The sequence below is a fragment of the Odocoileus virginianus genome, chromosome 6, assembly GCF_023699985.2.
Source record: "Odocoileus virginianus isolate 20LAN1187 ecotype Illinois chromosome 6, Ovbor_1.2, whole genome shotgun sequence".
In the NCBI taxonomy this organism is placed as follows: Eukaryota; Metazoa; Chordata; class Mammalia; order Artiodactyla; family Cervidae; genus Odocoileus; species Odocoileus virginianus.
Genome location: NC_069679.1, coordinates 27293946 through 27320412, shown reverse-complemented (window position 1 = coordinate 27320412; position 26467 = coordinate 27293946). Strand labels below are relative to the sequence as shown.

Sequence of the window (26467 nt, the reverse complement as noted above, 5' to 3'; positions counted from 1 at the left end):
CATAGAGTCTTAACCGTTGGACTACCAGGGAAGTCCTGAGATATGTATAGATTTTCACTGTGGCAGTGACATTACAGCAAAAGACTGAAAACACCCAAAGCTAGCAAGAGGAAAGAGACTGAATAAATTATAATATCATTTACCCAATGGAATACTATACAGCTGTGAAAAGGACAAACTCCATGTATTCTTGCAGAGCTCTTCAGAATAAATTATTAACAAGGGAAAAAAAGAGGTAGGAGACATGGGTTCGATCCCTGGGTCAGGAAGATCCCCTGGAATATGACATGGCAACCCATTCTAGTATTCTTGTCTGGAAAATTCCACGGACAGAAAAGCCTGGTGAGCTACAGTTCATGGGGTCTCAAAGAGTCAGACACAACTGAGTGACTGATCATACAAGCATAGATAGAAAGCTATATGGTGTAAGCATAGTTGTGATAAAAGAATATATGCATTCACTAAAAAGAAATACTGGAAAGAGAAATAAGAAATGAATAAACCTGGTTACTTACAGGGAAGGTGTGGAGTGGCGTGAAAGGGGACAGGAATGAGAGTAACTCTTCAATGTGTTTCTTTTCATAGTATTTGATTTTTGAACCATGTAAAAGTATTATTTCTTCAAAGATTCAAAAATTTAATATTAGTTTAAAAACACTGATTTTAAAAATAAAATAGTGGATTTATTAACATAGTAATGTTAATTATAACATATAACTATACAATATAATTAATTATAATTAATAGTAACATATTAATTATAAAATAATACAAGGGTAAGTTAAAGTAGTAAAAGTCAAAGTCTCCTGTCAATAAACTCTTTGATCACTGAATTTCCTAATTGACTCTTTCCTCAGAAAGTCTATCAGTTCTCAAAAATTTAATAAACATCAATTTCAAAATATTTTCAGAACTGTTTTGCCTAGGTCATACACTTCCTCTCCTTACCTGTAGAAAGCAATCTTGCTGCAGTCTTTGAAAATGCTTTTATCCACAGCTTCATCTTCAACACTAAATAAAAAGACATTTTAAGAAATCTGTTTTACACTGGGTGTGTGAATCCAATTTTTGTACCTTTTCTAATTATAAACATGGGACATAAATCACTGTGATACTAAATTGTGTCAAGGCCATAACATAACACGATAATGTGTTTGCTGCAGAACAATATTGTTCTGTAAACCACCCAAGGTAGACAACAAAACATGAAGCTCTGGGATTGCTTTGAAAGCAAAAGAAAAAGAGCACTGTCACTTATGAGAAATGGTTCTTTAAAAATAATGACTGAAGGCTATGATTAATACAATAAAATCTGAAGAAGTAAAAACAAAAAACCTCAAACCAAACCAATAAAAACAACCCTCCCACCTATTTATTCAACAAAGTACTTTCAGAATATTCTTTTTTAGTGTTGGGCTGTGAGGAACATATGAAGGATGGAATTCAAGCTTTCTTTGAGATCCTAACCAACATCATAAATCAATCTGACAAATGCTGTAACAGAGGCATGTGTAAGGTGCTAGAATAAGCATACAAACAGATGAAGAAGGAAAATCCTTTGCTTTTAAGATGATGCTGACAATTTAGGGGCCAATGTTTTTTAAAACTAAGTTTCCAAAAAAGCTGTTTCTGGAAGAGAACATGATCAAGATGCATATATACTTCAGTATATGTATTTAATATATACCAATTAAAACAACTACTGGCTCTAAGTAAAGAAATAAAACCACAGTGATTTTCATGGAGACACATAATGAACACATCTGTAATAAGCATGTCCATGATTGTGTAGGAAGCTATGACTGAACACCAACTTCAAAATATTATGAAAATGAGCCCAGACAATACCGTTGGCCATGGTTTACCACGGAAGTAATCAAATTGTTCACTGACTCAATCTCTGTCACCGTTTCTTTTAATCGTGTGTAAAGATTAGAGAAATTTGCGATCTCTTTTCAGTTTTGAAGAATGAACTCTGCAATAATATATGAAGAGGTGTATTTAGCTGAACTTGGAAAGCAGCATGTTTGAAATTCATGTATTAAGAGTTCCGATCACAGTTTTGTTAACCATCCTGCAAGTATTTCATAAGGGGCTACTAATATCAGTTAATTCCCTGGGGAATTGATTTTAGTATATGCGCTGCCAAAGCGAGCACTCCCTGGGGAATTGAGAAAGACAGAAATTAAGTACACAAACATAAAACAGGCAAATAAGATATGCAATCAATCAATCAATCAAATCTTCAAATCCAGAATGCTGTTTTCAGGTACTATCTATCCCCTGCCTCCGCGGACCCTGGAGTCAGTCCCTGCTGGACCACTGGACCTTTACCTGATTTCTTCTTTCTCAGCTGATTCCATGGCTTCCCAGTCACTTCACGGGGTCTCGGGTTTCAGGCGGTCTTTTAGACTGTCAGTCTTTCTAAATAACCAGCGCTTCACCACCAAGTTTCTGGGACTTGCAGGTCCTTAAGGAGTGACAAATCGACACTTTTTCCTGGGATTTCTAGACTCCAACTAGCGTTTCTACAGAGATTTATTTGGCAATTTTTTCTTGGTTATGAGTGGTTGGTGACGAGCTCCCTTCCTTAGGAACCGAAAAAGGTTTTTGCATCGGAGGAGGCGTGTACTCAAAGAACCCTAGAGGGATGAAAATCAAGAGCGTGAGAACCTGGAAGTGGAGCTGGCCTGCGGGATTGCAGAGAGGCTTCCGTGACCCTCAGTGAGGGTCACGCCACAGATACTGAAAACTGACCTGACCTCTCCTGACTTTTAGTTTTGAGTAGGAAGTGCCGGCCGGTTGTTGCTGGAGGTTGATGTTTTCCTGCCAAACACTACATCATATTCTTCTGGACTAGCAGGGGCTTTTAAAAGGGGTTATCGACTACACCATCTATTTTAGGAATCGGTTATATTCCACTACTGCCAAACTCCAGTGTTTGCTTAAATACTTTTGGCAACCAAGAACTCACTACTACACGCTAAGTAAGCAGCCAGACTTACGGCTTTCCCAGACTTCTGGCCCCAGCGGCTGATTTTGACTCAGAAGGGACGAGGACTGGGACGAACGGAAGGAGGAGAAAGCCAAACGCCACACTGTGTTCCTCCCTGGTCCCCAAACCCTTTAAGGGCTAGGACAGAGAAGGGCCGACAGACTCAGTGGTAGCTTTTGGCGATCATCCTAACAATCCAAGGTGACTAGGGTATGACAGGACGACACATGCGCAGTAGGTCCTAAACCTCACACTAAGCCGCGACAACTGCCTGAGGGCGGGGCCACTGAGTCGCAAAACAAACAAGCCCCCAGGGGTTGTGAGGACCCGGATGATCCCGCCCCCAGAGCGAAGCCGGAAGAGGGCGAGACGAACCGGAAGAAGGCGAAATGCTCTCGATAGGCACTCCACGGGTGTGAAGATGGCGGTGGCTGCGTGGCTTCAGGTGGTGCCTGTCATTCTTCTCCTCCTCGGCGCTCGAACGGCCCCATTGTCGCTTTTCAGTGTAGGGCCGGCACCTGTCGCTGCTGCCGGGAGATCCAAGTGGCACATTCCGATACCGTCGGTGAGTGTTCACTTCAGGAGCAACTGAGACTGGAGGAACGAGGGGTGGGGCTACGGCGGCCCAAGGAGGCCATGAAGGTTCCACGAAAGTCCGCTTCCAAAGGGGTGGGATTGCCGATAGCGTCGGTGTAGCTGCCTAACGGGGACTCACCTGCCTGGAGCGGGAAGCCGTGTGCTTCTGTGAGTAGATTAGCAGGAATGTCAGGGTCATTTCTGGAGCGGAGAGTGGCTGTGGAACGGTTTCTTGTTAGCAGAGTCAGAGAACTTTTCATTGACAGACTGGAGACGTGTAAACTTGATGTGTAGGTGGAGAATGGTTTCTCTTTCAGCTGAAGTTTTGCAGAATCTTGTGACCTCGGGTTGGATGAGAGGTATATGTAAATTGACATCTTTCTGGTTTTTTCCTCTTCACTTTTTTGTTAATGGATAGTTCTACTTACGAAGTTGGTTGATTTCGTTTGGACTTTGAAATGGTTAATATAAGCTTTGCCATGTAATTGGGAAGCCTCGGCATTTAAAATGATGTATTCTAACATGAGAATGTTCAAAACGGAATAAACAGTATGCTAAAATTTCTTATGGCAAGTTAGTCTTTCTAAAGGACAACTGACTAGATTGGTTGATCCTTTCTGCCTTTTATCATCCTTTGGAAACCCCATTTGAGTAAGAACTGTAGTCCTGTGAGCCGACAAATCAGGTGCTGGCTGGAAATGCCAAAAAGCATTAGTCTTATTAAAACCACAGTGGCCTTTTTGTTCTGCTCTGCTCACTGGTCATAGTACCTAAATCTTATTTGAGTTTTTGATATGGCAAGAATTACAGCTTTTGACACTCAACATAAATTTTGTGAAGATCTTCAGGCTCTCAGTTTTAGGTATTTACGTGTTATTTGTAAAATAGTCGATAGTTAAATCTGGCTGTCTGCATATAGAATAGTTTATTTGAAGCACTGAAGGGTTATTCTGGACGGTGATTAGTGAGTAAAGGGAATTAACTGATTAAGAAATACCTTCCAGGAAGATTGAAGTTAGGTTAGGATTTGTAGCAGCCTTCCTTTTAGAGTCCTTGCTTCATGGCCTGTGGGGAAAAAAAATCATGTCTCTACACCAAGCGGCAAAATCCCGCAGTTTTGTTATGATTGGATTTTACTAAATGGAAGGATATTGATGCCTTGTGTGTGTGTGTTAAGAAAACTAACTTCAGCATTTTATAAATCTATGTTTTTGTTTCAGCTATATTCTGCCTTTGGAATTAAAGTGATTCTTATGCTAATTATCTCTCCTTTATCTTTGCAGGCGAAAAATTATTTTAGTTTTGGAAAGATCCTCTTCAAAAATACCACTATCTTCCTGAAATGTGAGTTTTTGCATTTCATGAAGTTTTTATTCGAGTTTTTGAGTGATCTTTAAACTTTGAAATTACCTGTTTTCTACCTCTGATAATTGACACTCAACATAAATTCTGAAATGTAATAGTTCAGCACTGTCTAGGTATAAACTTAGATAGTGTAACTAAGGTCCTTCACTGAATAATCTTCAGAATACTTACTTCTGCGAACTTTATTTTCTTCTCTTGTTTTTCTGGTGTTTGCAGTATATAGTAGACAAGTTGTTTTGGTTGACTGCATGGGTTTTAATCTGTTCTGAGTCATAGAGATAACTGCTGATTTTGCTTTTGTGTGCTTGTTAGAAGTTTATTGGACACATGACCTAGGTTTGTAAGACCATTCGCTCTGCACAAATACGTTCAGTAAAGCTTTTGTTTGCAGAAGGAGTATTTTACCACTTGGATCTTTGGAAGAGGAAGCTCAACGATAATTACCAGGAAATAGGGATTATTTAGAACAAAACCAGTCTGTCCAGTGGGAAAGCCGCTATATCTGAATCCAGAATACCCCATTGTTTATTAAAGAAAAGCTTCCTTTTGTTTCTTGAAACTGGCTTTATTTTTAGAGAATGCATGATCATGGGCAGCTCCATTTCAAGATCAGGACTAAAAATCCAGATCGTCCATGTATGTTCCTCTGCATATTTCTCCTTGTGAAAGTGCAAAGTTACGTCACAGTTGGATGATTTTATTCTTTTAATCATTTAGTAAGTAGTTATTGAACACATATTATGTGCGAGGCACTGTTTTAGAAAGGAAGTGATACATAGTGAGCTTACAATCTAGTGGGATGTGAGGTGTCAGGTAGAATTTCTGTGAAGAATATACTGTTTTCATGAAAATATAATCTCTTGGCTAATGACTTAAGTTGGATTTAAATCAAATCTACTGTGACACGCTGGTCTTGCTTGTGAGGTTTTCTTATTAGAGAAGAAGAGCTTTTAGGGATAGCAGTATTTTGTCTTTGGGAATAGCCTGACAGCCTGTATGCTAGTCTGTCCTTTTATTGTGTATGGTTTCTTTTTCCCTGTGTTCTGTTCTAAAGGTTTTTGTAGTGGTTTTTAGCCAAGCTGCATATTTTGAAATGTTGATGCTACTTTGTTTTTAGAGGAGTTGAGGCTTAAAATTGTCTTTCACTTTATTACATCTGTGTTTTCTTATACTTAATCTTGTCTCTGATTTTATGCTTTTGTGGGTATGGTATACTATAGATTTCCTTGAAATTGGCAGGACCATTTTCAGTGTCTCTTAAAGCCATTCATTTAAAGTATTTCTTGGGAATTCCCTGGTGGTCCAGTGTTTAGGACTCTGAGCTTTCACTGCCAAGGGCCAGGGTTGAATCCCTGGTTGGGAAACTAAGATCCCACAAGCCTTGAGGCATGGTCCCCCTAAAATTCTATGTCTTTTAACATAAATAGTAGTATTTTTGCAGTTATATTTGCCTGAAAATCTCCTTTTTAGGGGATTTTTCTTACTGGTTTTTGTTTAATTAATTTCTTCTCTGATTCTTCTGTGTAGTTCATAACAAGATTGCAGTATCCTTTTTAGCATTTCCATAAATTCTGTTCAACACATTTTTTGTGTATTTTAGTTGAGCCTTATAAAACTGTGCCACTTAAAAATTAGTTTGAGAAGACCACTTCAAACAGAGAAAAGGAGAAAATTGTAATTTTAGGTGTGCTTCTTAAGAACCAAAAGTAGTTTCCTAGGTATAGTTGTGTTTACCTTTGTCACATTTGCACTAAGTATATATGGTTAGTATGTTTTCTCATTTTCTGCTGGAACGAAGATAAAAGGGAATACTGACTTCCCCCAGGTTGAGAATCTAATAGACTTCCAAGTCTTCAGACTCATGCTTTGGTTCATTAGGATATTGTTCTCCAAATTATGTTTAATAAGTTATGTGAGACTTATGTGATTTCATGAGGTTCCTTGAGGCTTCTCTTAAGTGCCGGGAGCCATTATGGGAGATCCCACCCATGACGAGGTCATGAAGAAAATACCTGACAGGCAAGGCCATTCAGGATCCCATCCATGACAAGGTCATGAGGAAAAAACCTGACACGCAAGGCCCTTCAGGATACAAGGGACCCTCCAGGTTGGCCTCGGCCTCTACCCCACCCTGTATCCTCCCCCCTTTTCTGCTGCTGTTCTTGTTCGCCCTGCTGCAGATTCTTGTGTTGCCTGCCGAGAGCTCTCCTGCTCCTCTTTCACTGATTAAAGACCAACTTAAAACCCTAATTAATAAATCTCCCAGACGCTGGTACCCTATGAAGGGGCCAGGGATGAAGGAGATGCTTCAATTCAAACCCTTTTGCTGGCATTCTGGCTTGTTTGATAAATGTGTGCTCCTATTGCAAAAAATGCTCATGATTGTTCTAAACATCCTAAGCACAGTATGCTAACAAAAGAAACTATTAAGCATATAGGTCCCTCCACGGGGTGAGAAAAGCTCCACAAATAATAGTCACAAATGTGCCTAATAGAAAATACTTTAGATAGAGATTAGCTGGCGACTTCTTGCAGGTAGTTAACTTTTAGACTAAAAGCCTGTTTTGTGCTATATCTGCTGTTTTTGCAGTCCTTCGCATTTCTGTTCCGTAATAACGTCATCCTATCTAGTTCCCATGGAGATGACGTCTATTAGAAAGAAAATAGATTAATCACAAGAAAAACAGGGTCGGCTACTGAAGTTGCTTAAGTCACACCAGGTGCAAGCCATAAAATGTTAGCAGGCCTGAAGGCCAAATGATAAGAAAGACTCTTGTGAACGAAAAGTATGTGGGTGACGTCCTGTTTCTGTTGAAGGTCAAGTTGCTATAATGTTTTGAGATGACCTGTGTGTAAGCAATATGCACTTCCCCCAAAAAAGATGTTGTTAAGGGTATAAAGGGGCAGTGCAAAAATAAACTTCAGACTTAGCCCCCGAGCTCTGTCTCACTGTGTCTCTCTCTCGCCGACGCCATTCATCCTGAGAGTTCCCCTGGATCCTGCTGGGGCTGGAGCCCGGCACTTAAGGTGAATTTTAAAAAGGATCTTAGTATTCTTTTATCTTTGCTTTTGCTATTCCTGCCTTCCTCAGCCAGGTTTGCTTTTTGTTGATAGTTCTTTTGTATCCATTTATGGTCTCTCAGGGTTTACACTTTGAAGTTTTCCCTCAATGAAATTATTTTGATTATTGTCTTGTGACATTTCCAATGTTGTTATTCCTTGAGTCTTCAGCTAGAATCTTTTTAAAGACTTTTCTTAAGAGTCTTCAGTAATTTATTCCCTTCTGTTCCCCTATTTGGCCTAACACAGTGCCATGTTTCTTTGTGTACTTAAGTGCTTTGCTTAGTAAATATTTAAATGATAATAGACGACTGAAATTTATTACTTCATTACCTTCTGTTTGGAGAAAGGATGGTCTTTAAGTATCCTGGTTTAGCAGGAAATGGGATATGGGGTAATAATTTAGGAAACATACTTTGTTTGGCAATCAAATTATCTTTTATTCACAGAGATTTCTTCTTTTATAGTTGATGGAGAACCTTGTGATGCATCTTTGAATATAACGTGGTATCTGAAAAGTGCTGACTGTTACAATGAAATCTACAACTTCAAGGTATGGAACATATAATTACAGACTTTTATTTGAGTTTATTTAGAGATCATTGGATCCCCACCTGGTAGTGGAGAGAGTGTCATGTAGCTATGGAGGAGAATAACTGGAACTGGAATTATATTTTCCAATTTGCAGGCACACTTGTGCTATCAGTTCTCAAACTTTTTGGTCTCAGAACTTTGCTACATTCCTAAAAATTGCTGTAGATACCCAAAAAAGCCTTTATTCATGTGGGTTACTATATTAGAAATTAAAACAAAAATACATAAATATATATAATTTATTTTAAAATAGCAATGATAGACTCATTGCATGTTAATATAAAACACATTTTTTAATGAAAAATAATTAATTTTCGAGAAACTGGGTACAGTGGTGTTATTTTGTATTTTTGCAGATCTCTTTATTTAATGTATGAACTTCCCTGGTGGCTCAGACAGTAAAGTGTCTGCCTACAATGCAGGAGACCTGGGTTCAATCCCTGGGTTGGGAAGATCTCCTGGAGAAGGAAATGGCAACCCACTCCAGTATTCTTGCCTGGAAAACCCCGTGGACAGAGGAACCTGGTAGGCTATAGTCATGGGATGGCAAAGAGTTGGACACGACTGAGCGACTTCACTTCTTCACTTCTTATTTAATGTCTAGTGTAATAGAAGATAGCTAGATTCTTGTATCTTCTTCACTCAATTTGTTGTGATGTGTCATTTTGGTTGAAGTGTATGCACAAAATGTGGCCTCACACAGATACGTAGTTGGAAAAGGAATGGTATTTTAATAGTATTTTCAGGTAATTGGATGATTACTTTTGCACTGTCAGCACAAGGCAAATAATAGATGAGAACAATGAAAATAGTTTTGCCTTCTTAGATGCATGGAAGTGTCCATGGACCACACTTTCAGAATTGCTACAGTACAATGTACATGAGCATTGAAGATATACAGCTCCTGGATAGATTTTTCATTCTGTTTTTATCCAGCTGTTTGTATCATTTCATTTTTTACATTTCCCTACATTCTTGAGGTTTCTTTTGAAAAATAAAGTACTAGTCTTTAAAAAGTATCTACCATCCAGTTGGTTTTTTAAACCTTAAGCATTTTGAATTTCTACCCAGTATTAGGGTTTTGTTGGTGACTGTTTTGTTTTTGTTATAGAACATCGGGTAAGGTTGATAGGGTGAGGACTGTGTGTATTAGTTGTTCAGTCATGTCTTGACTCTTTGTGACCCCATGAATTTAGCCAGCCACGTTCCTCTGTCCTTGGAATTCCCCAGGCAAGAATACTGGAGTGGTTTGCCATTCCCTTCTCCAGGGGATCTTCCCACCCTGGAATCGAACCTGGGTCTTCTGCATCTCCTGCATTGGCAGGCATGTTCTTTACCACTAGCACCACCTGGGAAGCCCCATGATGAGGACCAAAAGGATTAAAAAATTTAGAGAGAAGTATTTCTAGAGTATTGTTTGAAATATCATTGATCCTTTTCTCCTAATCAGTCCATCACTAGTTAAATTTATAGTTAAAAAGTTCATACAGATGAAGATTGTGATAAAACCTGGTCAAGAGCTTAGCAGATTCAGTTCTCATGGGTAGTAGAGTTAAGAATGTAAAAATTATTTTGAATTGCCACAGGACAGAATTATGGAAATAATAAGCAGATAGTTGGAAGTGTGAAATTGCAGCTTAGGAAAAAACAGAGTGAGATTAGAGATCTTGGTATGGGAGAAAAATCACAGAACTGATGAAGCCACAAAAATGATGAACTTTTTCAGAGTATTAATAGTGGGCTGTGAATGGCTGCAGTAGTTTTGTACTCTGGCTTATCTAGCTTATAAGCACAAGTTTTGTTGTTGTTGGTATTGTTAATTTAGTCAAGGAACTCTTGTAAATATATTTTCTTATAACAAAACCCTCTGGACTCTGATAGTTTCCCAAATCTTCCTGGAATTTTTAGAGGACCTACCCTTCTTGAGTCATAGACTAGAATTCTGTACTTGAGTACTGTTCGATTCTTGAATACTAATGTATAGTCTTTATCTGATATTAATTTTAAAAATAGCAAATCTAAAACTATCTTTGTACTGAAGACAATCTATTTGTTATCTTTTAAATATTTCATATAAAAACTAAGTTAAATACTTGGTATTTTCTCTATTTTCCAGTTGGAGGAAGTGGACGCATACTTGGAAAACCTTAAGGAAAAAAAAGACTTGTCTGGGAAATATGAAACATCATCAAAATTGTTCCAGAACTGCAGTGAACTCTTTAAAGCACAGGTAATATTTGATAGTTGTTCAAGGGAACTAGAAGAGGTGAGAAATATGATACCTGTATTTTTGGTGATGTCATTTCTCCTCAGTTCTTTCTTCTGACAGAAATAGGTTAGAAGCACATTCTGATTGGTACATAGTCAGCTACTTAAATATTCTCATCAAAGAGAGGGTGCGCTTTCCTTTGTGTGTGAAAAGCAAAGCCCCACTTTTTAAAAAATGCAGTAAAATATACATAACATAAAATTTACCAGTTTAACAATTTTAAAAGTGTGCCTTTCAGTTACAGAAATACATTCACATTATTGTACCACTGTCACCACTAGCCATTTCCAGAACTTTTTCATCATCTTAAGTGGTTGCTTTGTAACAATTAATAATAGCGCCAACCCCCTACTCTCACTTCCCTGGTAATAGCTATTCTGCTTTCTTTCTCCATGACTCTGACTGTTACAGATATCTCAGAGAAGTAAAATCATACACTGTTTTTTGGCTTCTTTAACTTAAAAAGTTTCCAGGGTTCATCCATATAGCATGTATCAGAATTTCATTTCTTTTTAAAGGCTGAATAATATTGCATTGTACATTTGTACTATATTATCCATTCATCCATTGATGGACTTTTGAAACTTTCGTTTTTTTTAATTCTCTTCTTATCTCATCTAGTTGATATGTCCTCAGAAAAATCAACATTTTTAGATTTTACTACTATAGACCTGAAATCAAAGGATTGAATTTTACACCTTTTTCATATAAAGGGGAAGAGGTGAATTATACTGTATATCTTATTCTATTTATTATTTTATTTTTTCACCTTACCTTGTGATTGTGGGATCTTAGTTCCCTGAGCAGGGATTGAACCTGACCCCTGCTTTTGAAACCACTTAGTCCTAATCATTGGAGCACCAGGGAATTGCCAATGTCGTGTATGCTTACATGTATGTAATCATGTAAATGGAGTTTATTAAAAAATTGTCTTTTCTTAGAAGTAGGATCTGACCCCAGTTTTTTGATAGGATAAATTTATACATTTTATAGGTTTGAAAATAGTTATTTTAGCTATAGCCTTTGCTTTGTTCTTACTGCACTTAAATGCTGCTTCAAATTATTTAGCAGCTTGCCTTGAAGAGGCAAGGAGTTCTTGGAAAGTTAGGCTTTCTCTCTAGCTACTGCAAATAAAGATTATCAGTAAGAACTCTTTTACTTAATAATTGATGAGCAAATGAAGTAATTGATAATTTGAACTGTCAATACATGGGTTGCATTCTTGCCATAGTATAGATTTTACAGTCTTGAAGGAAAAAGAAAATAGCTTTAGAATAGTAGAAGTAAGGTAGAAAAAGAAAGCTAGTCACAATATGATGTTGAGTAGGGGATTTTCTTTTGGTTTTTCAAATTTATCCTTTAGGCTAGGAGGATTGGTTGGGCTTTCTTGGATTTGATTGTGAAAAGTTACCTATTATATACTGTTTCCCAAGGTTCGCTACTTTATATCTGCTATAAGCTTTCTAGGATTTTGGCATAAATCCTTGTTCATAAGGTTTTTTCCTCCAGTCTAATGTAACATGACCTAATTACTCAGGAAGGATAATGCTTCCTCTGCTGATAACTGGAAAGAAGGGTAATTAGTGGAGGTTTTTTAACAGGCATGTCATGTGTTGTGATGGAAGGAGCAATGGATCCTAGGGTTGAGAGTCTTAAGTTCAGATCCCATTTCTGTATCTAAAGCTTTATAGCTTTGAGTCACAGTTTCCCCACCCTTGGAAATAAGAGGGGAACTGTGATATCCATTTATCCTATTTATGTATCTTCCATCTAAGGTTTTGTCAAGAATGACAGTATCTATAATCTTACAGAAAAATTGAGTGCCCAGTTTGGTTTGTTGTTATTTTTTAGTTCCCAGCAAGGTTTTATTCACTTGTTTGTGGTTAATTGGAAATATTTTGTCTGTTAATGTCATACTATTTTGTTTACTTTTATACTATGTTTTGCTTTAACTGTTTCTGTGGATTTTAAGCTCTGCTTTTGTTTTGCTATTGTACATGTTTAATTTTAGTTTTATTCATCTTTCATAGGGCTTTTCTGGAGATTTTGTGCATCGATTGCCTCTTTTAGGAGAAAGACAGGAGGTAATTGTTTTTCTTGTTACGTATTTCTGAGAGTGAAGTAGAAATTCTGAATTAATTAATAAATTAATTTTTTTCTCTTTTTTCCTGTTTCAGGCTAAGGAGAATGGAACAAATCTTACCTTTACTGGAGACAAAACTGTAAGTGTGGTAGGGAATTAGGGCATCGAACACATTTTAGTGTTCTTATGTTTGTTTACTTTAAATTCTTATCTTATGCTTACTTTTAAAAAGAAACTTAAGAATGGAAGCTACATACCAAAATGTTAATAATGGCTATCTCTGGATGATATTGTGAGTGATTTTTATTTTCTTTGTGTTTTCTGTATTTTCCATGTTTGCTACAATCAGTCTATATTGCTTTGTAATTACCACCCTATAAATATTATTTGTAAATAGTAAGAAACTTTTAAGAAAGAACCTTGAACTCCAGAATTCCATCTAAAATTATCTTGTGATAGAATATGATTGGAAGAGTGTTATCTCAAAATTTACCCTTTAAAAATGCACAGTTAAGAGGTTTTTAGTTATGTGACCACCAATCACTATTTAATTCTAAACATCATCACCCCAGAAAGTAACCATGTAGTCATTAGCCGTCAGTCCTCATTCCTCTTTTCCCCCAGCTCTAGGCAACCACTGTTCTCTCTCTCGCAATTTGTGACCTATGTCTGGCTTCTTTTACAATTTAAAACTCTGTCTTAACTTTTACTTGCTTCTTGTATAGAGCCTCGAGATCAGTGGGGGTGAGTAATTAGGGCCTACTCAGGTCTTGATTGGGCACATGTGCACCGTCTGGCACATATGTGCCCAGCCCTAAGTGTACTTGGAGCCTTCTAGATTTCCAGGAATATCTTGAAGGTTTTCAAAATGCCTATGGACATCTTATTTCCAAATTTTCCTTTTAAGTTTTTAGTCAGCCTCTTGATAGCCTCATCTGGTAATGTCACTTCAGGCAGCTGTGATCTTTCACAGTTGCTGCTGAGTATTTTGAAAAATTCCCTGAGTACAGGGTCTTTCCCATGAATGAGCTCTGAAATCAGATCATGTAAAAGATATACCCTGAGACTGGAGCTTTTCATCACCTAACAGACAGCTCTGGTGAATAGGCTTTAGGGGACCACCAGACTTTTCCACTGGCTGCCAAACTGCTGTTTTTCACAGCTGTTAAAATTGTGAGAACTTTGGTTTTAAGGAGCTTAGAAAAAAGGTCAAGAAGTTACGGTGAACAAAAACACTACAGACTTGCTTTTCTTGCTGAAATTCAGGTGCTTTTTCTTGAAGAAACAGATCTCAGATGGGTTGCAAGTCTTCAGTTGACTTTGATAATTTTTGCCCATATTCTTGTTGCTTTTACTGGTGAGTGTATTTTCAGGGGTCTTTATTCTGCCATTCTGGAGTTTTCCCCACTCTCCCTACCCTGATTATAGCTGTACAGAATTTTAACCTAAAAATAAGTTTGGCATGGCAAGCTTCATTAAATTGTTTTTTTTTTAAACAGCATCCATTAGGCTTTTTCTTGTTCACTGTCAGATATTTAGAAAATATACATCAGTGAAAAGAAGAAAATAATCTTCTGTAATAATACCACACACTGATAGATTATAAACATTTATCTTCTAGTATTTTGTCTGTTTGCATTAAAAATTAGAATCTTATGTACCATATTGCAGCTTTTTGAAAATTTTAGCAATATAAGATAGACAGCCTTCCTGTTCAGTAAATATTGTATGGCATTGTTATTTCAATGACTGCATAGAATTTTATTATATGAATATGTTACAATTTGTTAGATTATCTGTTTTTGGACATTTTTATGTTTCATTATCCTGCAGTTGGAAACAGTGCTGTAGTGAATATTCTTGTAGATATATTTGTTTTTAGATCTTTTTTTCTGGTTTCAGAAGAATTCTGTGTTGGTGAACATTGGCTTCAATAACTTAAAAGTAAAAATCTTAATTTTCCTTTTAAGACCTGAAAATAATAAATTGCAAGTCTAAGTAGTGTTGCCTCCTTTCAGACATGAGAAAGAAGTAGCCAAGCATTTTTTGTGTTTATCTTGTCTTTCTGTTATAGTTGTGCTTTTCTGAAGGTCCACAGTCTCTCTGGTATGTAAGGCAACAAATCCTTTGGTGGCTTTATGCTAAGGCTGTGCACAGACTAACTGGCCTTGGAACAGATAACCAGTTTCACAAGCATGGTGGCTATCAATTCTACTTCCTTGACTTTGGGGGACAGTGACTCTTGGCTTTTCATATAGCCTAGCTAAGATCAAATATTTTATATAAATGTAAGACCTTGTTAGTAGAAACTGTGGTGGTCCTGAGAAGGGCATTGAACGAAGGGAATTAGTTTCAGGAATTGGTGTTTATAAGTTACTGATGTCATCATTTGTGGTTTTTTCCAGGTGATTTAAACTAAATTTCTTTAGTTTGGGATATCTCTGTAAAATACAACCTGGCATCCTCTCATGACTTGGTTAAAAGTGAAGTGAGGTGAAGTGAAAGTTGCTCAGTCGTGTCCGACTCTGTGACCCCAAGGACTACACAGTCCATGATATTCTCCAGGCCAGAATACTGGTCTGGGTAGCCTTTACCTTCCCCAGGGCATCTTCCCAACCCAGGAATCGAACCCAGGTCTCCCGCATTGCTGGCAGATTCTTTACCAGCTGAGCTACAACAGAGACTCAATTTAGTGATTTAAGCTGTTTCCCTCGTTTAAAAAAGTCATATGTGAATAATTTATTATCTAACCTACTTTATTATATATGCACTGTAAGCCTGTTTTGCCTACTGTATTAATAAGTAAAAGTGAAGGAATCGACCATGTTTCTAGGCACACTTTGGAATGAAATTTTATATTTTGTAATTAACCTGTGTTCCCAATTCTTAAGATTGAAAGATTTGATGTCTTCTTTCCACTGTAGGTAATGCATGATCCATTGAAAACTTGGCAAGATGCACCATACATTTTTATTGTACATGTTGGCATATCATCCTCCAAGGAATCATCAAAAGAAAATTCACGAAGTAATCTTTTTACCAGTAAGTATATTTTGTTATTTTTTATCATTTGTATTACTACTATCTGGTTGTGTTGCATGGTGGGTAATGTCAAATTGCTTTAAAGAGGGAATAAACGAAGAATGTTGTCAAGTAGAAAAATTGAGGGAGAGAAATTAACATTTTTCTGCATCCAGGGTGAACAAGATACAGTTTTAGGTACTCTACTTATATTTTATTACTATGTATTATAGATATTAGATTTCATTTCCCTTTATTTGATATTCCTGCTTTTAACTTTTTCAGTTAGTATCATGTTCTCAATAGACTAGTTAAAATTTAGTTACTAAGTCAAGACTTGGACATTTTTAAATTAATTGACTTGTATTATTTTTTAATGTCTCAGTTTTTCTTACTGTTCTCCTTTCTACTTTTGCCACCCATTTCAGGGAATCATCACCTGGAATTTTACAATAACTTATTAATTAGTCTTGTTTTCTGTAGTTTCTTTTTTTGTTTCTTCCTTCTTTTCAGTTTTCTTCCCTCCCCTGCCTTTTCAAGTAGAATATTGAATAGAAGCAATGATGGTGGCCATCTTGGCAGTATTGGCACATTTCACCATTGAGTATGATATTTACTGTAGATTTTTCAAAATATTCTTTGTTTCAAGATTTTTTTTTTTAAGAATGAATACTCAGTTTTACGGAATGTTTTAATCAAGTTTATTAAATTGATCATATAGATTCCTCATTTAATTTGTTACTGTGATGCATTATATTAACTGATTTTTTAGTGTTAAACTGTTCTTGAATTTCTGAGGTGCCATTGTTTGGCCTTCACACACACACACACACACAGCTGGATTCTCTTTTGTTTGGCCTTCACACACACACACACACAGCTGGATTCTCTTTTGTTTGGCCTTCACACACACATACACACACAGCTGGATTCTCTTTTGTTTGGCCTTTACACACACACACACACACACAGCTGGATTCTCTTTTGTTTGGCCTTTACACACACACACACACACACACACACCTGGATTCTATTACACACACACACACACACACAGCTGGATTCTCTTTTGTTTGGCCTTTACACACACACACCTGGATTCTATTACACACACACACACACACACACCCTGATTCTGTTTTCCAGAATTTTATTTAGACTATGTTCAAAGTAAATTTCTATTACACACACACACACACACACACACCCTGATTCTGTTTTCCAGAATTTTATTTAGACTATGTTCAAAGTAAATTTCTATTACACACACACACACACACACACACCCTGATTCTGTTTTCCAGAATTTTATTTAGACTGTGTTCAAAGTAAATTGGCCTAACTTGTGTGTCTTCTGTGGGTTTTGATGTTCAGGTTATAGCTCATCTCATGCAATGAATCAAAGAATGTTCCCTGTTTTTATATTCTGTTGAACAGTTTTGGTAAGGATGGAATTATCCATTCCTTAAATGGTTTGATAGAACTCACTTATGGTAGTGTTTTGGCCTGATGATGTTGTTTTTCTCCCCATGAAGATTTTAGACAACTGATTTTTTTTCTTTAATAGTAATAAATATTTTAGTTTTTCTATTTTTCCTTGAATTGGGGTTTTTCTTTTTTTCTTCCCCCTGAGAAATTTTCCATTTCATTCAGGATTTTAAATTTGTTGGCATAAAGTTAGTAATGATATTTCTTTTACCAAAAAAAAATTTTTTTTTATTCTTAATATTGCTTTTATGCCTTGTCTTTTTAACTTGCAAAATCTTTCTAGAATTCTGTTTTACTGTATTTTTATTCCAATTAACCAGTTTTTTGCTTTGTTAATTTTCCTATTTCATTGTCTTTTCATTAATTTTTATTCTTTATTTCATTTGACTTAATTTTAAACTTTTGTTTTATGGATTCTTGTATTGAATGTTTAATTCCCCAGACCAGAGATGGGTCTTATTCTCCATAATAATATGGAATATAGCAGATCTAGGCAAACCAGAGGTGACCTGGCAGTTTCTGGACCCAAGGCATATGTATATCCTCCAGACCCATGGCTTTCTAATGGGCAATAGCCTCATTGAACAGTTGCTAGTGTTTACTTTGAACTTTCTTTCTTTGAAAAGGATGGAGAAGAAACCCTGCTCCCTCCAGTTCAACCTCTTCATTCATCAAATGACTCTATTCCCCCTTTATCTTGAACACCTGCTATTTTCAGTGATCTAGTAGAAGCTCCATGCTCAACTACTGCAGCTTTGGGACCCAGAGTCCACCTTGACCACGGGTTCAGTCTCAGGCGCTGTTCTACGTTTTTATTCTGTTTTGATATATGGAGCTGTTTATCATTTCAAGTTCATGTCCTTTTTGTTTCCTCTCTCTTTTTTTGCTTTTGCTTTATCCATCTGTCATTTGGAACTAAGAAGGTGATACTCAAAACTTAACTACACCTTGTGGAAGCCCTAAAATTCTCCTAAGACAGTTTTATCTTCTTTTTTCCCTTCATTAAAACCTTTGGTATCTTCTGTTACCTATAAAATGTTCAATTCTGCAGCAGGACTTAGAAAACTTCACAGATTATTCAAGTTTACCTTCTTCTGCCTTGTGTCAAAATGCTACTATATAGTACCATGTGCAGTCTCAGAACTACATGTTCTTTAAATGTATCCTGCATTTTCACAACCATGATCATTTTCTTTGATCATGTAATGTCCTCTGCCTAGATGGCTTTTTACTTTGTCGTAGAAAATATACATCCTTCTGGGGCTGGCTTGGGGGGACAGTTCTCTGTTGCTTTCCAACTCCCTCTCATCTGGGGATGGTAATCCACTTGGTGGCAGAAAACATGCATCTTTCCATCTCCTATATTTTCCATAATGTGTGTCACATGGTAAGTGCTCAGAAAATGTATGTTATATTTTAGCATAGGGCAGAGATTAGCTTTAGAGTGCCAGATAGTAAATGTTCTCTCTGCTACAACTACCCAACTCTGCCCTGTGGTGTAAATATAGCCATTGACAGTATATAAGTAAGTGGATATGACTGTTTTCCAATAAAACTTCGGAATGCTTGGCCCAATTTGGCCCATGTACTGTATTTTGCTGACTTCTCCTGTAGAGTAAACAGAGAATGTGACAAATATTTACAAAGTGTTTATATTTACTCTTTCATTAAATTAAGAAGGTTTAGGTTACTAACCAGTTTGGCTATGAAAGTTTTGTGATTGCTAATATGGGATGCTCCTTTCTTCATATAAGTATTGGGTCTTTCTTTTAATAATGGTATGTCCTTTCTGCTTGATAAAAATTAGTAAGAAATATTTGTTGCATAGTCTGTATCTGGAGATAGATGTCACTTTTCAGATAAAACAGTTTATTTATTAATCATACCTAAATTTTATCCAGGTAGTTTTTATCAGTTACAATTTAAAAATAGTCATAGTTTTACTTCAGTAAGGCAGATCTGTCTTTCACATCCTTATTGTTACTGTCATTTGTTTTGCTTCATTAAACACTTTGTTGTTATTAAGCATTTTCTGAAAATGATATGTTAATAGTAGGAAAGTTAAGTAAAATTGAAGTAGGTAAAAAAGAAATAAAGCAATAGGAAAACAGGTCAGGAGAGAGAAGAGGCAAAGAGGGTGACAGAATGAAGAACTGAAGCCCTGTACTTTGCAAAGCATGTTAGAGATGTGAGAAAAAGCATATGTGAAGTATGTTTGGAGTTTAGAGATGAGGAATAGCTCCAGTTGGGCAGCTCACCAGGCTTTATGGATGAAATACATTCAGTTTGGTCTTTAAAGGACATGAGTGTGGGAAGAGAGGACTTCTCTAGCAAAAATGGTGATGGAGCCAGAGACCTGTGCAGGACACAGCATGAACCATCAGAACACTTCATGGTTGAAATGGTTAAAAGTAAATTACCCAATGGAATTTTCATTAATTCCATCAAACAAATATCAGATGATGTTTCTGTTTAATTTTTTCATCCTTTACATTAATTCTGAGGACTGTGTTTTGGCAGTGACTGTTGAAGTGAAAGGTCCCTATGAATACCTCACGCTTGAAGAATACCCACTGATGATTGTAAGTGAACTTAAATTCTTTAACCTCAGCATTAAATGTGTTTAACTTGTTTCGAGGCAGTATTAAAGACTTGTTCCTGAACAGTTTAGAAAATACTGCTTGTGGTTCTGTACTTACTTCTTACTAGAATATGGTCTTGGGAGTATCAGTGAACCCCTCCATGCCTCATTTTCTCATTTATAAAATGAAGAATTCAATGACTTGTAGACTTTTATAGTTGGAGAATACCTGATTCACTTTTGACATCTCTTGAATCCAAAATGGGGTACTTAAAACTCTGTAGTTTCTGATCCCACTTAGTATGACTAAATGATGATGCTTTCTCCTTTTCAGTCTGTGTCTGTCTGAAAACATCCTTAATCTATTTTCAGGTTTCTTTTTGTTCATGATTGTTGTTTTTTCCTCGTACTTTTATAGTTTTCCTACTCTGGTGTTTCATAGCCTTCAGCTGTATCCTAACCCTGCCTTGTCTTTTTTTCTCTATGTGTTGTCTTCATTTAAATAATTTTTGATTGTGAGCTAAAAAAAACCTTTTAATACAGAAGAGTGGTCACTCTTGATGACAGGTCCTTAGGCAGTCTCCCTCTGCCCAAAAGGAGACAATTTTTTCATCTTAGTATTGAACTTCACAGAAATAAAGAATAATTTCTTAAATAGAATGTGTAATATGTATATTTTTTATAATATGTTAAGACTACTATATATAGATTCTAAATTGGCTCTTGGCCCTAATCCTTCTTTTTTTCTTTTACCCACTTTGATGACAGTTTTTCATGGTAATGTGTATTGTATATGTCCTGTTTGGTGTTCTGTGGCTGGCATGGTCTGCTTGCTATTGGAGAGATCTCCTGAGAATTCAGTTTTGGATTGGTGCTGTCATCTTTCTGGGAATGCTTGAGAAAGCTGTCTTCTATGCAGAATTTCAAAACATCCGATACAAAGGAGAATCTGGTATGTACCAAAAAATGTTTGCCAGTTGGTGAGTGATTGGTAGGTGAGACTTAAGAACAATTTTCCCAAGGTCAGCAGTCATTAAGTAGGTGTAGCTTCTTAGTTACTTGATTATGAGAACAACTTAAGCAGAATCACTGTGATTGTGAAATTGTTTTTAATCTCTTAACTTGTGGGGTCAGTGATTTAAGAGTAAGGTATGGAAAAAAAAAAAGTAAGGTACGGTACTGAAGTCGTTTGGTCATGTCCAACTCTTGGCGACCCCATCGACTGTAGCCTACCAGGCTCCTCCGTCTGTGGGATTTTCCAGGCAACAGTACTGGAGTGGGTTGCCATTACCTTCTCTAAAGGATCTTCCCGACCTAGGGATCGAACCCAGGTCTCCCGCATTGTAGGCAGACACTATCGTCTGAGCCACCAGGGAAGATTTAAGAATAATTTTATTGAAATATACTCTCAAAAGTTGCAACAGTAGTGGCCATTTTGGGAATATTTTCACCATTATTGAATCTTGGTTGCTATTGATTTTTAAGGTACCATTATTACATGCATCTAAGAAATAAGAAAGAAAGTAAATACTACCAATTTAATTGTAAGATGCCATTGATTGTAAGACACACCTTGATTTCAAAGCTACCTTAGAGGTGTGTAGGTTGTATCTATTTGGTAAAATATAGTAATACCATGAAAATAGAAGAGTATTTGTGGTTTAGTAAGGTGAACAGGTAATAATAGAAATTGTTTTGTACTGAAGTGTTTTTTGATAGCTTCAGTTCTCTCATCAGACCGTATAATTATTTTTTTCATTTAATTATTAGTAACTATTATTGTAAGATATACTAATTAGAACTTTCTCTAGTCTTTGAAATGGCTTGAAAATAATAGATGTAAAAAAGAGTTGAAAATTCTGTTTGTGTTTTGTGCTTTTCTGTGCTGTATTTCACAGTTTTTTTAAAATGGGAAGAATTCTCCTTAGATGCTATAAATTAGATCCTCTGGAGAAGGAAACGGCAACCCACTTCAGTATTCTTGCTTGGAGAATCCCATGGACGGAGGAGCCTGGTTGGCTACAGTCCATGAGGTCGCAAAGAGTCGAACATGATTGAGTGACTTCACTTCACTTCAGGGTATTCTGAGGTTTTAGTGAAGTGGGCGGTGGAGAGGGAAAGTAAGTTGACACACCCACATTACCCTCCACGTGAGGAAGATCCTAAATGATATCAGCTTCTACTTGTAAACACTGGCAGAATTGGTATTCTTTTCAAGTAGGACTGATATCAATGTTTATTCTGAAGAATGTTAGAAATCTACATTTTGGGTCTAGAATTGTACCTTTTCCCAAACTTGGATTACATGCTGCACTGCTTTTCCGTTTTTTTTCTTTCTCACAGTCCAGGGTGCCCTAATCCTTGCAGAGCTGCTTTCTGCAGTTAAACGCTCACTGGCTCGAACCCTAGTCATCATAGTCAGTCTGGGATATGGCATAGTCAAGTAAGTATTGTCTTTAAGTATTGCCTTCCTAAATGGAAGAGCAAATTAAAATGCTGATTAAGTTGAAACTGTTTCAGGTTCCCAATGTCATTCTGAAAGAGTTTATATAAGAGATAGTTATGAAGTCAAAAACATCTGAAATTTTGTAGATTCGCAGAAGTTGGAAAAACATTAGGGTTTGATTTCACTGGTTAGAATTCAGGGAGCATCGACAGGAAACCTGCAATGTAGCAAATGACATTGAAACATCAACCTTTTAGAGTAAACTTGTCTTCACTCTTCCAAAATATTCTTGCAAATCAGATTTTTTAAATAGGAGGAGTGTTCTTGGGTGCCTTCTATATGTTAGACATTGTTCTAGGTCCTAGGGCTACAGCAAGAAAACAAAAGACTTGGAGTTTACATTTATGGGCGGGCTGGTGCACAGACAAAGGTTTGTGAGTGAAAAGTCTAATGTGTCAGTGAGCAGATAAAGCAGAGACAGGGTATAGAGAGTTCTAACCAGGAGGGGGAACTTGAAGTTATAATTATGGTGGTCAAGGAAGGCTTCACTTAGTGACATTTAAGAAAAGATCCAAGTTAGTGAAAGAACTATATATACACCCAGGGGAAGAGATGCTAAGATGTGGTCAGATGCTTTTACATTTTGAAGATGGAGACAATGGACTTCGCTGATAGAGCAAATATATGATATGAAAGAAGAAAAACGAATCAGGGATGATGCCAATGATTAATGTTTTGACCTAAGCAAATAGAAGGATGGAAGTGACATTAACTGAGTTCAGGAAGATCTTAGGTGGAATAATTGGGAGTAGAGCCAGGATTAAGAGTTCAGATATCCGAACCACAGGGAAGTAGGAGAAGGAAATTAGGGCAGAGATATAATAAACTTGGGAGTCGACACCTGGCGGTAAGCGCGCAAACTGCCGGTGAGCCAGGACGCTCCTGCAGGAACTGCGGCCGCTATAACCATGGCACAGACTCTACGTAAGGCCGCGTTTCACGTTTTTACACAACCGGACCTGTTAACAGTTAATTAAATGGTGGCTAAGGCAAACCCAGAGGGCAGAGAGCCTGTGTTGCAGGTCCCGAGCTGCTGTGAGGACGGCTGGAAACTTTCCCCGACATTCCCTGTGTGCGAGTACAGTCAGAAGGGGAAGACCTGGCGGCAAGGGCGGAACAGGCCTGGAAGGCTTCTGTTCACGCCTTCCCAGCAGAGTAAGAGACAAGAGTGGAAAGAGTGAGCTACGGAGGGAGCCGGAGAGAGTGCGAGAGAAATGGCGGAACGTGAGGCCGCGCCTGCAGCACAAGGGAGCGGAGAGGCTGAGGCTTCCTGAATTCTTCTGGCTGGCTTTGCCAATACGTTCCTGGTGAATTTGAGGTTCTTGCTTCGTCCAGAAAGAATTCAGAGATGAAGTGATAGATGATCATATTTTCACTGGTGACATAGGACTAATACATGGAAAGCACCCCATGAAGAAGTAGGAGATATTTTCAGTCTGTGCTTTGCTGCTGATGAAGCTGAGGTTTAGGAACATGGAGCAGTTTGCTCAAGATCACATAGCAGAACTGACCGGAAGGATTCTGTAGTCCTCAAGCTCTCCAGGGGCCTGTGCTGTGGCATTCTTCCTCTTCCCCTTCTCCTTGGACTGAGAGCAGCACTCCATGCTCTGGAGTCCTCTCCCTTGTCATAACACCTTTGGACCCTGTAGTGACCAGATACATAATTTCCTGAGCCCAGTGCAAGATGAAAATGCAGGGCTTCTAGATAGATCAGTCAATAAAGAATCTACCTGCAATGGAGGACACCACCTGCAATGCAGGAGACCCGGGTTTGATCCTGGGCTTGGGAAGATACCCTGGAGAAGGAAATGCAACCCACTTTGTATTTTTGCCTGGGAAATCCCATGGACAGAGGAGCCTTGCAGACAACAGTCCATGGGATCACAAGTGTCAGATGTGACTTAGAGACTAAACCACCAACACCAGTTCAAAAGTGAAGAACTTAAAGGTGGTGCTGGCACAGGATTAATCCAAGTACAGATCTCTTCTGAGCATGAGGTTCTGTGTGACTGTACAGGCTGGATGTCTGTGGAGCTGACACTCATCCTGTCTCCCAATCTTCTGTTCCTGGAAAGGAGCCTGTTCAAGTGGGGTGCTGGTTTTCATCTCTGAGCTGTTGGACAAATCCACTCAAGCGAGCTTGTGTATTCCATTCTCTGTCTTGTACTGTCTTGTTAGGAACCACAGACAATTTTGCTGAAGTGAGGAAAAGGCATCAGAACAAATTTGACAATGTTTTCTGGTTTACATTTTCCATTGAGAGGCATCCTCAGGTTGCCAAGATGTTCCTACATATGCTGCCTCTAAACCAGGGGTTCTTAATGAAGGGTGAAAATCAGGATTACTTGGGATGCTTCTTCAATACATACTCCTCAGAGATTCTAAATCTGCCAACATAGTTTACATAGGGTATTGAAAAGCCTTTGAGCAAAACATTGGTAAAGAACTACTTGAAAATTAAAAAAAAAAAAAAAATAAACTTGGGAGTCATCAGGGCATAGATGTTATTTAAAGCCTTGAGATAGGATGTGACCATCAAGGAAGTAAATGTATATAAAGAAGAGGTCAAAGGATTGATCCCTTGAACTATTATTTAGAAGTCAACGAAGTGAAGTAAAATTGTAGTTCAGTTGCTCAGTCATGTCCAACTTTTTGCAACACCATGGACTGCAGCACAGCAGGCTTCTCTGTCCTTCACCATCTCCCAGAGTTTGCTCAGACTCAGGTCCATTGAGTCGATGGTGCCATCCAACCATTGCATCCTCTTTCGTCTCCTCCTCCTCCAGCTTTCAATCTTCCCTAGCTTCAGGGTCTTTTTAGGGCAGAAGAAATTGAGAAGTGACTAGTGAACTGGGAGATGAAGCTGAAGACTGTTTTAAGAAGGGAGTGATTAATTGTGTCAAGTAAGAGGATTGAGATGTGAACACGGGCTTTAACTACATGAATGATATTAGTGATCTTAAATAAGAGTGGTTTTGGTGAGGGGCAGAACAAAAAGCTTGATTGGAGTGAGTTTAAGAGAAAATAGGAGGAATTTTCTTAAATAGGGTAGAGGAATTAGGAGTTAGGTATAGGCAGTTATTTTCAAGGTGTTTTGCTTTAAGTGGAATTAAAGAAATGGGAGACCTTAATTTTTAAAATTTATTCATTTATTTAAGAGAGTTTTGCTTTAAATGGGGTTGGGGTTCTCACTTTTGCAATTTATTTATTCATTTAATGTGTGTGGTTGCTTGCTGTAGGACAGGAAATATTCTGGGTTTCTAAGATAATACCAGATAATACCAAACTGTCCATTTGCAGTTTCTCTAGTGTATAACAAAATGTAAGAACAGGCATTGGTAAGGCTTAGGTAGACATGATTTAAGGCAGTGCATCTCACACTATCATGCTCTAATGAATCATCTTGGGGTCTTGTTAAAATGTATATTTTGATTCAAAGGTATTTGAATCTCAAGGGTCTAAGATTTTTCCTCAGATGACACTGAAGCTACTCGGACTTTTCATTTTTGTTGAGTTTTGAGCATAATAACAGGCTATTTAATGAGTTTTAATAAGATTTTGACTGTATTAAATAACTTAAAATTTTTAGATTTGATAATGATATCGTGGTTGTTTTCTCAAAGTCCATATCTGTTTAAAATATACAGAAATACATATATATAAAAGGTAAGATGTCTAGGAATTGTATCAGGATAATATGGGGGGTGGAAAGTGGATGAGATGTGCCCATGAGGCAGGAGTAGTTGTAGGTTGATGGCTTTTGGGACTGGATAATGGGTTTATAGGGGTTCATTTTACTATTGAATATATTTCAGGATTCTCTGTAATAAAAAGGTTTTGAAAAATTTAGTAATAAGGGATTGGATCTCAAGTTCTAGTGTTTACTGTCTTGATTTAAAACCATACATCTATTTGAGTTTTTTTTTCGG

At 37.4% G+C, this 26467-nt stretch overlaps 2 protein-coding genes across 20 annotated transcripts in view; one reads left to right on the top strand and one right to left on the bottom strand.

Annotated features, from left to right (window-relative positions):
- The window catches only part of GANC (glucosidase alpha, neutral C), a 66837-nt gene extending 63379 nt beyond the window's left edge, over positions 1-3458 (bottom strand). For 8 of the 18 annotated variants that reach the window (XR_002316412.2, XR_002316416.2, XM_020906787.2 and 5 more), the window contains exons 1-3: positions 3006-3287; positions 2335-2642; positions 949-1011 (exon numbers count right to left, since the gene is read on the bottom strand). Coding sequence is in view for 15 of the 18 variants with exons in the window: in XM_020906787.2 (XP_020762446.2) it covers positions 949-1011; positions 2335-2363 (92 nt within the window). In the remaining 3 variants the exon portion in view is untranslated. The other 10 variants (XR_002316414.2, XM_020906794.2, XM_020906791.2 and 7 more) reach the window with 4 other exon arrangements.
- TMEM87A (transmembrane protein 87A) overlaps positions 3417-26467 on the top strand; it is a 41826-nt gene continuing 18775 nt past the window's right edge. For both annotated transcript variants that reach the window (XM_070469073.1, XM_070469072.1), the window contains exons 1-10: positions 3417-3560; positions 4855-4915; positions 8464-8549; positions 10707-10820; positions 12890-12943; positions 13037-13081; positions 15867-15984; positions 19972-20033; positions 20801-20984; positions 22376-22475. In XM_070469073.1, the coding sequence (XP_070325174.1) occupies positions 3417-3560; positions 4855-4915; positions 8464-8549; positions 10707-10820; positions 12890-12943; positions 13037-13081; positions 15867-15984; positions 19972-20033; positions 20801-20984; positions 22376-22475 (968 nt within the window). The remainder of the gene's footprint in view (positions 3561-4854; positions 4916-8463; positions 8550-10706; positions 10821-12889; positions 12944-13036; positions 13082-15866; positions 15985-19971; positions 20034-20800; positions 20985-22375; positions 22476-26467) is intronic.